General features: G+C 44.1%; 1 protein-coding gene across 1 annotated transcript in view; it reads right to left on the reverse strand.

Moving 5' to 3' along the window:
• Positions 1–15,005, reverse strand: part of ptbp3 (polypyrimidine tract binding protein 3) — a 56,156-nt gene continuing 41,151 nt past the window's right edge. The window contains 8 exon segments of the mRNA XM_077019101.1: positions 1–6,080; positions 6,083–6,180; positions 7,076–7,153; positions 7,953–8,169; positions 8,490–8,582; positions 9,041–9,074; positions 9,545–9,684; positions 12,666–12,743. Of these exon segments, the coding sequence (XP_076875216.1) occupies positions 6,049–6,080; positions 6,083–6,180; positions 7,076–7,153; positions 7,953–8,169; positions 8,490–8,582; positions 9,041–9,074; positions 9,545–9,684; positions 12,666–12,743 (770 nt within the window). The 3' untranslated portion in view covers positions 1–6,048.

Here is a 15,005-nt window from a genome sequence, read left to right on the forward strand (position 1 = left end):
TACAGATGTCATGACATTTATTCAAGGCATGCTACAATTAAAGTGGGTTAGGAAAAAAGTCAGCAGATACTCTGGGTGTATAATAATCATTATTAATAATACTAATAGCTGTAATAGTAATGATTATGCATATTATTAAGCAGTTTAGAAACAGAAAAAGAAATGCTTCCTGCAAAATTACAAAAACAAAGAAACAAAAACGTCCAATCAACCATGCACTGCAAACATTAGAAAATATGATTCTTTAATAGGCATCTTCTATTTTGCATTTTATTACACCAAACTGAATCTGCACATCTCTCTCCCCATTTCCCACAATGTCACAAACCGCTTTACAAATGAAAGCTGGTACTGGTATGATATCAAAATACAGAAGACAAATTGTGTTTTTCTGTTAATTCATAAATATAAAAACCAGTTTGTATTGGTGTGTATGTATCTTGTTCCCCAAAACCTCTTTTTTGAGCCAGGATAAAAAAACAAACCCTAAAACAAAGGGAACAAATATTTATTTATTTACAGTATCTGTTTGCTTTTGGTAGTGGAACTCTAAGCTCTACATTAGGCCTTCAAGGTGCCTCAAGCATTCTGGGATCCACGCAGGCACTTCTGTGTGTGCTGTGCCCGCGCTCCACCTCAATTAGTTGAGATTAGTCCCCCCTTTTTATGCAGATTTACAAATTAAATTAGTTAAATGCAGCCCAGATCATTTCCACATAAAAAGAGAATATAGAAAAGACAAGATGGCTGACATTTTAAGTTTGGAAAATACCTCAACTCAGAAATATGAGTGCAACAGACATTTTTGCATTTGATTTGTTTGCATTTTGGGATCCAACCGATAGCAAATAATATTCCCAGATCAAGTTACATTAGTTGCATGCCTAAAGTCTAAATCTGTTTCATCCAAAATATCAAATGCACCCGAAATCCTAATTTATCATGACTGGAGGGCAAATTAAATCTATTGGGCATCTTGCCAAGTGTAATCTTCAGCCCGTGGTTTGTACTAGCTAATCATGTCTGTGCCGTTGCTAAAGAACAGACGGCCCAAGATGATACCCAATCAGCTGGGCTTTATGTCAGCACCCTGCCTTCAGAGCCACCATCTTAGAATAAGAGTCCCAGAAATAGCCAGCGCACTTGGACAGGAAGTAGTCATTAAATTCAGCTTCTATGATTTACAGTAACAAAATATTACAGTTAAACAGCGCCCCCACAATTTTTGTCCAATTACTTTGGTTTCATGTGTTAGTAAATCGTTATCGTACACATTTTAAATAAAGCTTTCTTAAATCAATTTGTGTAAAAATTTGACTAAAAATCGAATTGGTAATGGTTCTTTTTGTTCTGAAGTAAGTAGCCTAACTTCAAACCCAATGACCAAGGTTGCATGTCTGAGAAGATGTGAGATACGAGGTGGCTTCCATGATAGGCTGTTCCGACGGGCCAATCAGGGGCAAGGAAAACATTCAACATTGCAATAGTAGCTATCGTTAGTGGGGCAAAAGATATGGCTTAACCTTCAGTTTTAGGGGAAGCAACTCAGTACACCATGACACATTCACGCATTTGGAAACCAGACTTGTAACAACAATGCAAATAGAAAAAAACAAAGAAGTAGAGGCCTATTGGCTCGGACACATCCAGGAATGAAGTTACGAACCAGACGATGGACAGTAGGTGAAAGGCACATAAACTTTGGTCCTGCGTTATTATTATTTGTGAGTTTTTCAGTATAAAACCCATTAAAAAAAACCTAAAGGAAATATTTAAAACTGCTGGAGTGACGTGAAACTGTGTTTCACCATGGCGGGGACAATGAAGCCTGAGTCAACAGAACTGAAAATGGCTGAGCAGAGGAGGGAAACTCGAGATGGCGGGAATCCGATGTTACCAGAGCGACCTGCTTTAGCGCCCAGTGCTTATGAAATCTGGCTTGTTCTCCTGTTTGTAAGTGAAAAGCTGCAGAGCTGAAGCAATGTCCCGCTTGGCTGGGGGAGGGGCCGGCCACGCCCAGCCGAGCCAAGGGGCGGGACCTTAGCGGCACACACCACACTGCACACGCCACTCCAAACACGGTCACCAGGACTGACGTTTAGTGAGCAGAATAAAGTTGTGTCTCTACATTCTTTCTCTCTCTCTCTCTCTCTCTCTCTCTCTCTCTCTCTCTCTCTCTCACACACACACACACACACACACATTCTTTCTCTTCCTCTAGTGTGCTGGTGGCTACAGCTGACTGACATTTAGAGTCATACTGATTTCCACCTTTAACTAGGACTCACTTCCCTGCCAAAAAAAAAAAAAAAAACAAAAAACCCAAAGAAAAAGAAAGAAAAGGAGAAAAGCACTACAGAGCACATACCAGGCCACGTCCCCTTCATGAATATAAAATACAGTCAATAAGAGAGCTCAAACCACACACAGACATGATGCAGAGGGGAGGTCTCTGACAGCTATGCTCAGGAACAGCACTACTGACAGCAGAGCTGACGGCACTTCTGACAGAGCTACAGACAGCAGAGCTGACTGTGCTACTGACAGCACTACTGACAGCAGAGCTGATTGCTACTGACAGCACTACTGACTGCTACTGACAGCAGAGCTGACAGCACTACAGACAGAGCTACAGACAGCGCTACTGACAGCAGAGCTGACAAGCTGCAGTGAATGGTGCAGGTTTATCCAGACGAACAGACAAGAACTGCAGTGCTGCAGACCGGCTCGTGTTCCTCATAGTCTGGGGATTCTGATTTTCCAGTCTAATCTCTCTGCTCAAATACGAGGCAGGTGTCCGTTGCCGTGGTGCAGGAGTTCTGTCGTTAGGGATACGAACTCGGGGCAAGCCACGGTACGCAGTTGCCATGGATACATTCATTTCACTGCAATTTGTGGTGATTTCTTCTGGGAGTGATTGGACTCTGATTCTCAAGGTTGTTGTTCTACCAAATCAAAACATCCTGAATGAAACTGTTTCTGGTCCTGTGTATGCAAGGCAGTTCTTGTCTCAACATTCATGTAAGCTACAAAGACACACACACAAACAGGCCTGGACAGGAACCCACAGCACACACTGAGCTTCTGACAGTTTACCACACTTATTTCTCCAATGTGCATTCAAAGCACCAAACATTAACTTATGATTTGAAGACAGACCACACAGTACTGAATCCCCACAAAACGCACGTCTAAAAAAAACAACAAGAAAATTAAAGATCAAATAATATCAACCCTCTCACCAATCCCACAAAATAGTACGTAAGATATCTTAGGTAATATTTCTAAAACCTATTTGATTATAAACACATTATAAGGCACATAATACGAAAATGAAGTAAATACACAGTAAATATGATTTTTTTCACCATGATTTCTTGAATGATTATAGTGGTACAAAAACCCGATGAGGTTTCAATTTTGTTTTTTCTTTCCATAAAAAAGAACAAATTACCAAAAATAAGTAACTTCTTTTTTTCCAAAAAATCTTGACAATCCTCAAGATATATAGACCTGAATAGTTTTGCTTTATTTAAGACTGTAAACTTCAAAAAAATGATTTCAATTTCTTTTTGAGAAGTGAAGTGCTGAGCTGCTGCAGGTGAGGCTAGCGTGAGGGAGAGAGTCACTCTTGCCTTGTTTCTGGAGACACAGTGGAGCTCACTCGTTTGTGGACACTCTAGAAGCTTCTATGTATGTGCATACATGTGACCCAAAACATCACTGGTTTTTCACACAAGCATATTCTTTGATCTTACCTCTTTAATTAATTTTAGGACTTGTGTGAAAATTAGATGTTGTTTTAGTTTATATTTATGCAGAAATACAGACAGTTCTACCCTGTCCCCAATCATTCAGCACCAGTGTGTTTATTTATGCTGATCTCAGCTGGTTTGATGGACCTTTTTTCCTGTGGGACTCAAACAGGCACAGGAATAGGAGGAGCACCCTCTAGTGGTCCTCAGTGAGACTGCAGCGACCCTCCTTGGAATGTTAAGGCTAGACCTTGGCAGCACAAGACAGCAACTTGTCAGTTTGCACACTGTAGGTTTCCCACGAGAGCTGGAACACCTACGCTTGCTCCCGACAGCCTGCACCAGGACAAGACACTGTCCTACAAAGTCCTGCTGAGTTCAACCACTTGTTTAAACAGCCCTAAACATGCACACATGGAAACACACAAATGCAAACGCACACAAGTGCATACACACACACATGCACACACAGACACATGCATACACATGCACTCACACACGCACACACACTCATAGGATTTCAGCATCCCCACTGAAACTGCGTAATCATTTGTTAGAATTAAGTTATAACACATTTTGGGTTTTTTTGGAGTACTTTTGTAGTACAATATTAAAATATGACAATTTCAATTTTTTAGAATCACATGCACACACCTCTCTCTCTCTCTCTTTCTCTCTCTCTCTCTCCCTTTTTGGTTTGTAGATTTGTGGAGGTGTTTAGTGTGGGACAGCAAGGCAAAAGAGAGTGGCTGTTGTTAGGTTACAGCGGAAGCCTCAGCGCTGAGACGATGTAGGATGACCTATGACCTACAAGAAGACCGGCGTGTACAGCCTAGAGGGCGAAGAGAGCAGAGAACCTGGACCAGAGGAACAGTGTTCCTGGGAGGGCCGCTCTACTCATTCCGGTTCTACGGCAATGCCCTGACAAGCCTCAGTCCTTGACAGCAGTCAGCTCACCAGCGGGTCACAAGATGGAAAAAATGGGAGAAACAAAACAAAATGATATAAAATAACAGCATTTGAATACGAAAACCGAATCAAGGGAGTGAGGATGAAGCGATCTCCACCCATAACGCACTGTCAGGGGCTACATACATCATTCACATTCAAAATTCCATTCAATTGGTGGATCCTCCTGACAGCTGGGAACTGCTGTCCGGGGTGTTCCGGGGTGTTCCGGCTATTCTGGTGTGTTCTGGAGTGTTCCGGTGTGTTACGGCATATTCTGGCATGTTCTGCAGTGTTCCGGAAAGGTGGACAGCGGGCCTTTCTTTCTCTACAAGTCATGCATGCTCTTTGTTTGTTTTGATGGTCTCTCTGGTTCAGTGGGACCAGTAACAGGTGGCATCCTGCGCTGTTGCGTGGATACAGCAGTTTAGGTCAGGCGAGCCCATGACCGCCTGGTCTGTTTGAAATTTAAAACAAACTCAAGAGATCCCCCCCTACATTTCACAGGAAAAAATAAAAGCTTACCATTCACAGATCCTAACCGTCTGGTCAAACACGACAAACGCACAGCGATCAGCACACCCCCGCCGGAGCCATGGGGGTGTTGAGCAGGGGCCACCCTGCGGCACACTCCTACGTCAGCTTCAGGGACAAACTGCCACTACAGGGTTTCCAACCCAGCAGTGCCTTGCAATGACATCAGAGACATTCAGAGAGGCATGTCTGAGTAATGTTGTGTCCACCTGTCCTGTGAGTCTGTTTTGAAGAGCAGCAGGACTGGGCGGGGCACTTGGTTGAAATAGACAACGTTATGGGCAGTAACTGGCGGTGGCCCGCCCACAGGTTGACTGTAACAAGGCTATTGGGCTACAGGTGTGTCCCTCTCCAACGTCTTCTCCATGAATGTCTGTCCTTACAAAGAAGAGGTCGTCTTCAACAATTGATTAGTCAGGAAATGTACTTTCTCTGCAAGTCAGCTATATTAGCCCACGGCTCTGCAGAGACAGCTGCTATGGAAATGCCCTCGTCTCCAGCCCTGAACTCAGGACAACTCAAAAAATCATAAACAACCCAAAACAAACAAAAACGACTAACAACAAACTGACCTCCAGTCTCTACCTGGAGGCTTTACAGTAGTCTCTAGCCTCTTCTTTAAATCTCTAAAACTAAGCAATCGTGATTGTTTTTTGTGTTTTTGTCTCTGATTTTTTTCTCTTGTATGTATGCAGTTCATCGGCTGTCCCCATTTAATTGGCCAGCAGGTGTCGTGTGGGGGCAGGGAGATGTCGTTCAGCGGGCGGGGGGGTTGGGGTGGGGTGTGCCCTGGGGCCAAGGACACAAGGTGCTAGATGGTAGATTTGGAGAAGGACACTCGTAGTGGTGGTTCTCGCCCAGGTCGTGATTATGGAGGTCGATCAGTGCTTGTATGGCCTCCTCCACAGAACCCAGCTGGATCAGCGCCATTTTGCGGTCCTTCCTGACAGAGGACACAACACACTGAGAAATGGTCTCCAAGGTGACTGGCTAACACCAACATCAGCTGTCATCAATCAGAACCATATGCTTGGACACAAGGGTCAGGATCCTGGGGCGTAACCACAGACCAGGGATATCTGACCGCAGCCCTGCAGGACCTCAGGTGTCAAGTAATGGCACAGAGGGGAAACACTGCCCTCAGGTGAGGACGCCTTATGTGTTTATTAGAAAGGGGAACTATGTATAATAGTTTAGGAACCATAGCACAAGGTGGCAGACCGCATATCGTTGTATTTAGTGTGAGTTGAATGAACTTTGATTTATATAGCGCCTTTCAAGAGTTCTGCCCCTTCACTTGTTAACAAAATAACCATTTAAACCTCTACATCATGCTTCATGATGCATGATGTTTGCCCCCAGGTTATAAAAGGTGAGAAGAACAAATGCATATCACTGAACCCCCCCCCCCCCCCCCCCCCCCCCCCCCCCATCTTCTGGAGAAAACCATGACTTACTCTGGAGCAAACTTACTACTGCCTATACTAGCCTATACTAAACTTACTACTGCCATCTAGTTGCACAGTAAGTGTTCTACATCTCAAGTGTACTACTACTACCTGACTTAGCCCTACATGTCCCATGTACACAACAAACAGATACAGAGACACAACAAACAACCAATGCAGACAAACAACAAACACAACATGTAAACAACAAACACCACAGTTAACAAAAATACAACAGATACACAACAAACACAACAGATACACAGTAAATACAATAGATAAAGATACACAACAAACACAACAGAGAGACAACAAACACAACAGATACACAACATACACAACACCAGTGTGGTTGCTAGGACCAGAGTGGTACTGCTGAAAAGAACTTACTGGAAAAATTTGAATGCTTTGACGGTGTATCCTGAACTTGAGAAGAGATTCTTCAGCATGTCATCTGCGATAGAGGGTCTTAAAGGGAGGGCAAATAGATGAGGGAGAAGAGTTCACGAAACCATCACAGTGGAACCACGTCAGAACACAAGAACTGAAACAGATCCCTGCAGGGTTTTGTGCAATTCATAATACTCAATAATTCATAATACTCTATATTCATAATACTCTGTGTTCATAATACGCTATATACATAATACTCTGTGTTCATAATACTCTATATTCATAATACTTGTTAATAATAGTCTATATTCATAATATTCTGTTCATAATACTGGATATTCATAATACTCTATATTCATAATACTCTAAATGTATAATACACCATACACCATATTCATAATACTCTTCATAGTACTCTGTTAATTTCACCATATTTATCAGAAAGGTTTTTATTTTTTTTTACATTGACAGTTCACATTTGAATGAACGTGTAATATATTTTTATTACTACTGCTATTATTTAACAGCATTATTTAATATTCATTATACTTCACTGTGATGTCTGGATATTATATCCATAGTATAATATCCATTCCACTATGTTTTCAGAGCAAAACTACTGATCTCCAATAAATATCGATCAATGAGTAACACTAAAAAAAATATGTTCAAAGCTAACAAACCTCAAAACTCAAAAGAGCTTTCAACATCTATTTATTTTAAAATGCTAATCAATGAACAGACTGGACATTTCATTGATTTTTGAGTCTTCTTTTTTCCCCATTAGGTGACGCTTGAATGGCTGTGTGTGTATGTGTGTGTGTGTATGTGTGTGTGTGTGTGTAAACACACACAGCAGTGCGTCAACACTCACGGGATGTTGGAGAGGTGCAGCGTGGCCGAGGGTGGGAAGATGTTCTGGAAGTTCTTAGAGCCGGGCTTCTTGAAGCGGTGCAGAGGGCTGCCACTGAAGTCCTTGGTCAGGCCCTGGTCCTCCTGGCCCTCGCGGGGCAGCTGAACCGTCTGGTGCTTAGACACGGCCACCCGGATCACCCTGCCATGCAGCCGCTGTCCGTTCAGATGGCTCATAGCTGAAGACCAAAGCCAGGACAGGAGGCTACGATCAGGCCTGGTTTTACCGCCCCCACCTCCCACTAAACCCACTCCACAGATTTCCTTCTATTACCAGAGCTGTGGTGTTAAAATGTAATATAATACTGTGGACTTTTGCAGGCCAAGAAGAGGATTGGCCAAGGTAAAGTCAGACCAGTGAGTAATCACACACACACACACACACACACACACACACACACACACACACACACACACACACACACACATTCATGAACAGCAGGAGCCAATCAAAGGGTCCAGTGAATGTGGCAAGAGGAGATGGCGTGGAGACACTTACCCAGCTGGGCCTGAGTAGCATCGGCCATCTGCACTAGGGCGTTCTCCTTCTTGTTGAACAGAATCTTAACCCTGTGGACATCTCCATACACGCCTGCCCAGAGACCAAGAGGAAAACCTTCAAGTGTCTATTCAAATCGTCTTTCAACCACCCCATCACACACACAAACTCACCATCACACATGGTATCGAATCCAAAAGTTACTATAACAAAATAAAACAAACCATAACCTTAATCTCAAGTACTTGAATCACTTGAAAACTGTTTTTATTACGTCTAATGAGGACATTTGGTATATTCACACTCCCACTTACACATGCACATGGTTCCACCATTTCACTGCATCTACAAGGGGATGAACAAGGAAAATGCTGCCTTGTGTGTGCGTGCGTGCGTGCGTGTGTGTGTGTGTGTGAATGCCACATTCCTGTGTGTAACTTTCATATAACTGAAGGTGTCATTGTGTCCTTGTAAGCATGTCCTGTGTGTGTATTAGAACAGAGCAGTTCCTTCACAGAGAGAACACAGTGGAGTGGCAGGATCCTGCTTACCGAACAAGATGAAGAGGCCGTGGGGAGATATACTCTGCAGGGACAGAACGACCGTTAATATCCGCCATCCGTCCATATGAAACAACCTCACACAACAAACACGCACACATTGTTTGACTTGCAATGTTTTGCATGTATGTATATATTTATGGGAATAGGAGAGGTGGAGTAATAGTTTTGCAATCAGATATCTAATTAAAGGTCTAACAGTGCCAAAGCAGTGGGGACAAAACTGGCCTGGGAGACTCGGGAGAAATGTTGGTCAAATTTCAGTAGAAGTAGAAGTGGCTGAGTTGAATGAACTGTAAAGTGCATTTTTAAACCTAACCTATCCCTAAGAAAGGAAGACTCCTTTAATAATGAATAGTTTGTGTGTGTGTGTGTGTTTGTGTGAGAGTAGATGTGGGTGTGGTCACTCAAATCAGGGTTTAGGTGTGTGTGCATGTGTGTGTGAGTGCATGCATGTGTGTGTGTGTGTGAGAAGATGTGGGTGTGGTTGCTCACGTCAGGGTTGAGGTTGGAGACGAGGAGGACAGAGTGGAGGGCTGTGGGGGCCATGCCATGGATGGCCATCCGGCCAGCGACGGCTGCCGTGGGGATGGTGAGAGGTCCAATCGCCCCTGGCATGGCCTGCATGGAGAGACCTGCGGGGAGGCAGCCCACCGGGTCAGACAGGAAAGGGAACCACACTCAACATAAAAAAAACCTCTTTAAATGATCTGCCATTCCTCACAGGGAAGGCGAAGAGGGGTGAGGGGGTGTGAGGAATGTGTGTGGGGTGGGGGGTGAAGGTATGGGGGAGTGTAAATGGATATGGGGGAGTGAGGGGGTGTGGGGTTGTGTGAGGGGATGGAGCTTAGTTCTGATTAATCCACCTCATCTGTTAGTGGTGCAGACAGTAAACTCATGTTGGTAAACTCATACCGATAAACTCTGATTCTGTTTTCCTTTGTGTTGCCAGATTTAACAAGTAGGCATACACAAGTGTCTGTGAAGATAACATGACTTCTCCAATTATGTAGCGTAGAGCAGGGGTATGCACACTGGGCTAAAGTAAGCATGATAGAATAAACAGAATCTAAGTGAATGTGAGTAGTAATGAAGCCAAAGGTGTATGTGTACATATATACACCAAATAAGTACACATCTCTTAATCACTAAACTCAGAAGGTTCACGCAGTTCTATTGTCACAGGTGTATACAATCAAGCACATAGCCATATGGTCTGCCTTTTTACACATTAGTGAAAACACCTAGACACGCAGTCTGCCTTTACACACATTAGTGAGTGTCATATGTGTCGTAAAGAGCTCACTAAATTCAAGTGTGGTAATGTAAAAGGATGTCACCATGGCAACAATTCAGTATGTGAAATTTCTTTCCTCCTGGATATATCACGATCAGCTGTGAGCGCTATTATTGGAATGTATAATAGTTTAGGAACCATAGCACAAGGTGGCAAACCGCATAAAGTTACAGATCACGTAAAGTTATAGAGTTGGGTTGGTAAGTGCTGAGTGTATAAAAGTCACCACTTTGGTCTCTGCTGACTCAGTAACATGAGCTCCAAACCTCCTCTGGCATTAACATCAGCACAAACACCAGGAGCTTCATGTTCTGGGTCTCCATGGCCGAGCAGCTGCATGCAAGCCTTACATCACCAAGAAGAAGTGTAGATGGAGTGATGTAAGCCACTGGACTCTGGAGCAGTGGAGACGTGCTCTGTGGAATGACCAATCACGCTTCTCTAGGTTCTACTGAGTCTGGGTTTGAACACCAGGAGAACGTTACCTGCCTGACTGGGGGGGGGGGGGGGGGGGGGGGGGGTTATGCTGTGGTGATGTTTTTCAGGAGTTGGCTGAAGGGAAGGGAAACTTTAATCATACATTTTGCACAGCTGTCTGCTTCCAATTCTGTGGGCAAATCCCTGTCTGTCACATTAGTGTGTGACCTTACACTCTTCTGTATGAGTGGGCAAAAGTTCCCACAGACACACTCCATAACCCTGTAGGAAGCCTTCACAAGTTCCCACAGACACACTCCATAACCCTGTAGGAAGCCTTCACAAGTTCCCACAGACACACTCCATAACCCTGTAGGAAGCCTTCACAAGTTCCCACAGACACACTCCATAACCCTGTAGGAAGCCTTCACAAGTTCCCACAGACACACTCCATAACCCTGTAGGAAGCCTTCACAAGTTCCCACAGACACACTCCATAACCCTGTAGGAAGCCTTCACAAGTTCCCACAGACACACTCCATAACCCTGTAGGAAGCCTTCACAAGTTCCCACAGACACACTCCATAACCCTGTAGGAAGCCTTCACAAGTTCCCACAGACACACTCCATAACCCTGTAGGAAGCCTTCACAAGTTCCCACAGACACACTCCATAACCCTGTAGGAAGCCTTCACAAGTTCCCACAGACACACTCCATAACCCTGTAGGAAGCCTTCACAAGTTCCCACAGACACACTCCATAACCCTGTAGGAAGCCTTCACAAGTTCCCACAGACACACTCCATAACCCTGTAGGAAGCCTTCACAAGTTCCCACAGACACACTCCATAACCCTGTAGGAAGCCTTCACAAGTTCCCACAGACACACTCCATAACCCTGTAGGAAGCCTTCACAAGTTCCCACAGACACACTCCATAACCCTGTAGGAAGCCTTCACAAGTTCCCACAGACACACTCCATAACCCTGTAGGAAGCCTTCACAAGTTCCCACAGACACACTCCATAACCCTGTAGGAAGCCTTCACAAGTTCCCACAGACACACTCCATAACCCTGTAGGAAGCCTTCACAAGTTCCCACAGACACACTCCATAACCCTGTAGGAAGCCTTCACAAGTTCCCACAGACACACTCCATAACCCTGTAGGAAGCCTTCACAAGTTCCCACAGACACACTCCATAACCCTGTAGGAAGCCTTCACAAGTTCCCACAGACACACTCCATAACCCTGTAGGACGCCTTCACAAGTTCCCACAGACACACTCCATAACCCTGTAGGAAGCCTTCACAAGTTCCCACAGACACACTCCATAACCCTGTAGGAAGCCTTCACAAGTTCCCACAGACACACTCCATAACCCTGTAGGAAGCCTTCACAAGTTCCCACAGACACACTCCATAACCCTGTAGGAAGCCTTCACAAGTTCCCACAGACACACTCCATAACCCTGTAGGAAGCCTTCACAAGTTCCCACAGACACACTCCATAACCCTGTAGGAAGCCTTCACAAGTTCCCACAGACACACTCCATAACCCTGTAGGAAGCCTTCACAAGTTCCCACAGACACACTCCATAACCCTGTAGGAAGCCTTCACAAGTTCCCACAGACACACTCCATAACCCTGTAGGAAGCCTTCACAAGTTCCCACAGACACACTCCATAACCCTGTAGGAAGCCTTCACAAGTTCCCACAGACACACTCCATAACCCTGTAGGAAGCCTTCACAGAGGACTGGAGACTGGGGACGGACCAACTCCATATTGATGTCTATAGGACCAACTCTGCATTAATGTCAATGGAACCAACTCCACATTAATATCTGTAGGACCAACCAATAAATGTTGTCTATGTTGACTGTGCCATCCCACTGACTTACCAGCAGCCTGAGGGAAACCAACAGCAGGGGCGAAACCAGCCGCTCCAGGATATGGTGAAGAGATGATCCCAGGAGCTCCTACACACACACACACACACACACACAATACACGCGCGCACACGCATGCATGCACGCACACACACACAGACACACACGCACGCACACATGGCCAGAAACAGTGAACCAAATCTCAGAGTTCAATAACAGCAAACACACAAATCTATTGAAAACAAAGGTGTGTGTGTGTGTGTGTGTGTGTGTGTGTGTGTGTGTGCTACTACTGGTTGAACAGACTAGTTAACTTGTTGACTTTCCTGCTTGTTGATGATTTACGTTGAACAAATTTATGTGATTATGAAACCAACAACATGGACACATCAGAGAAGACTACTGAGGAGTCGGGTGGTCACTGCAGAAAACCAACAGCATCAGGGAGCGCAGGGATACTTTATTAATGCTACAGCAAGTATATAAGTGTAGTTTTATGTTAGCTAACTTATCACAAAACTGTTCTGTGGTATTGTGGTGTGATAGTTAAATTATCACTAAACCGTTCTGTGGTGTAGTAGTGTGATAGCTAACTTTTCACTAAACCGTTCTGTGGTGTAGTAGTGTGATAGCTAACTTTTCACTAAACCGTTCTGTGGTGTAGTAGTGTGATAGCTAACTTTTCACTAAACCGTTCTGTGGTGTAGTAGTGTGATAGCTAACTTTTCACTAAACCGTTCTGTGGTGTTCTGGTGTGCCAGCTAGCATGTTGTCACTTGTTTCAAAGCATTCCCTTCTCATTTGGTTTTATTCCTGATGTCATCTGCAATTTGTCAACATTATATGAACTTTTATCACATAACTATTGACTCGAAAAAGTTATCCTTTATATTTGTTTTTATTTCTTCTGTAGCCAAGGCTTTAGCCTGATACTATTCTTGACCCCTTCCGTGCTTGTATGAAGATATGGTTTTGATAGACTACAAAGCACTTCTGACATGCATGCATGCAGCTGACACATTCTTTTGACTGACAGGTGGGCATGAGTGGCACACCTCTGCAAGCTCCATTCCACAGCGCTGGACAACACATCACTGGACACACCACACTGTACAACACCATGCTGGACAACATCACACTGTACAACACCGCACTGTACAACACCGCACTGGACACAACATATTGTACAACACCATGCTGAACAACATCGCACTGTACAACACCGCGCTGGACAACACCGCGCTGGACAACTAACCATGCACCATGCCTTGAGGCCTTGACAGCTGCTTTCATGACATAAGTTTGCACACAGACTTCAAAAGTACTGCTTAAAAAAGGTGTGTATGAACAATGTCATGAATATTACCAGATTGTACCTGAGGGCTATTATCCCTGCATAGAAGACAAGATCTTAAACTTTCTACCTCAGAATTAAACATGCTGACAGGAAAAATGTTGATAATGTATGAATAGAGCAGGCAGAGTGAAAACGGTAGTGAAAATGGCCACCATCTGAACACTGCCATCTGAACACAGCCATCTGAACATATCATCTGAAAACTGCCATCTGAACATACCACCTGAATACCATAAACACTTAATGCCATTATCTTAACACTGCCATCTACCACCCTCCACACTTAATATGTGATCACTGCCATCTTAGCACAGCCATCTTAGCCCAGCCTTCTTAAAGCTACAAAATTTTTAAAAAGCCATCTTACAGTAACATAGAAATCTTAATACAGCCATCTTAACCCAGCCATCATAACACCTTATTGTGTTCACTGGAGCATGGGAGTTAGACAGAGTCCTGATGCTTTCAGCTATTGGTCAGCGCAGACTTACAGGCTGAAGCGACACACATACAGACACAGACACCCACATGGCTTATCAGTAGCCACACTGCCTTTCCCTGATTTACAGGGCTTTGGACAACAAGACAGATGAATGAGCTGTCCGAGGTTTCCATCACCTTCACTATAAAATACACACAAAGGCTAAGCACACACATGCAAACACACACACACACACACACACACACACACACACACACACACACACACACACACACACACACACAAAAAAAACATAAATCTGTGCCTTGGACGTGGTTGTATTGCCCAGTCACAACTGTGTGCATGTGTGAGATAAAGATAAGACTTAGTTTCTTCTCTTTGATGGTGTGTGTGCATGACAAAGTGACATTACAATCTAATGCATACACTACACAAAAATTCAGCAGTGACAAAGTGACATTACAATCTAATGCATACGCTATACAAAAATTCAGCAGTTTTAGGAGGCAATCAGAAAGACCATGTATAGCCTACAGATCAGAACTCAAACAAC

The sequence above is a fragment of the Brachyhypopomus gauderio genome, chromosome 10, assembly GCF_052324685.1.
Source record: "Brachyhypopomus gauderio isolate BG-103 chromosome 10, BGAUD_0.2, whole genome shotgun sequence".
Lineage (NCBI taxonomy): Eukaryota > Metazoa > Chordata > Actinopteri > Gymnotiformes > Hypopomidae > Brachyhypopomus > Brachyhypopomus gauderio.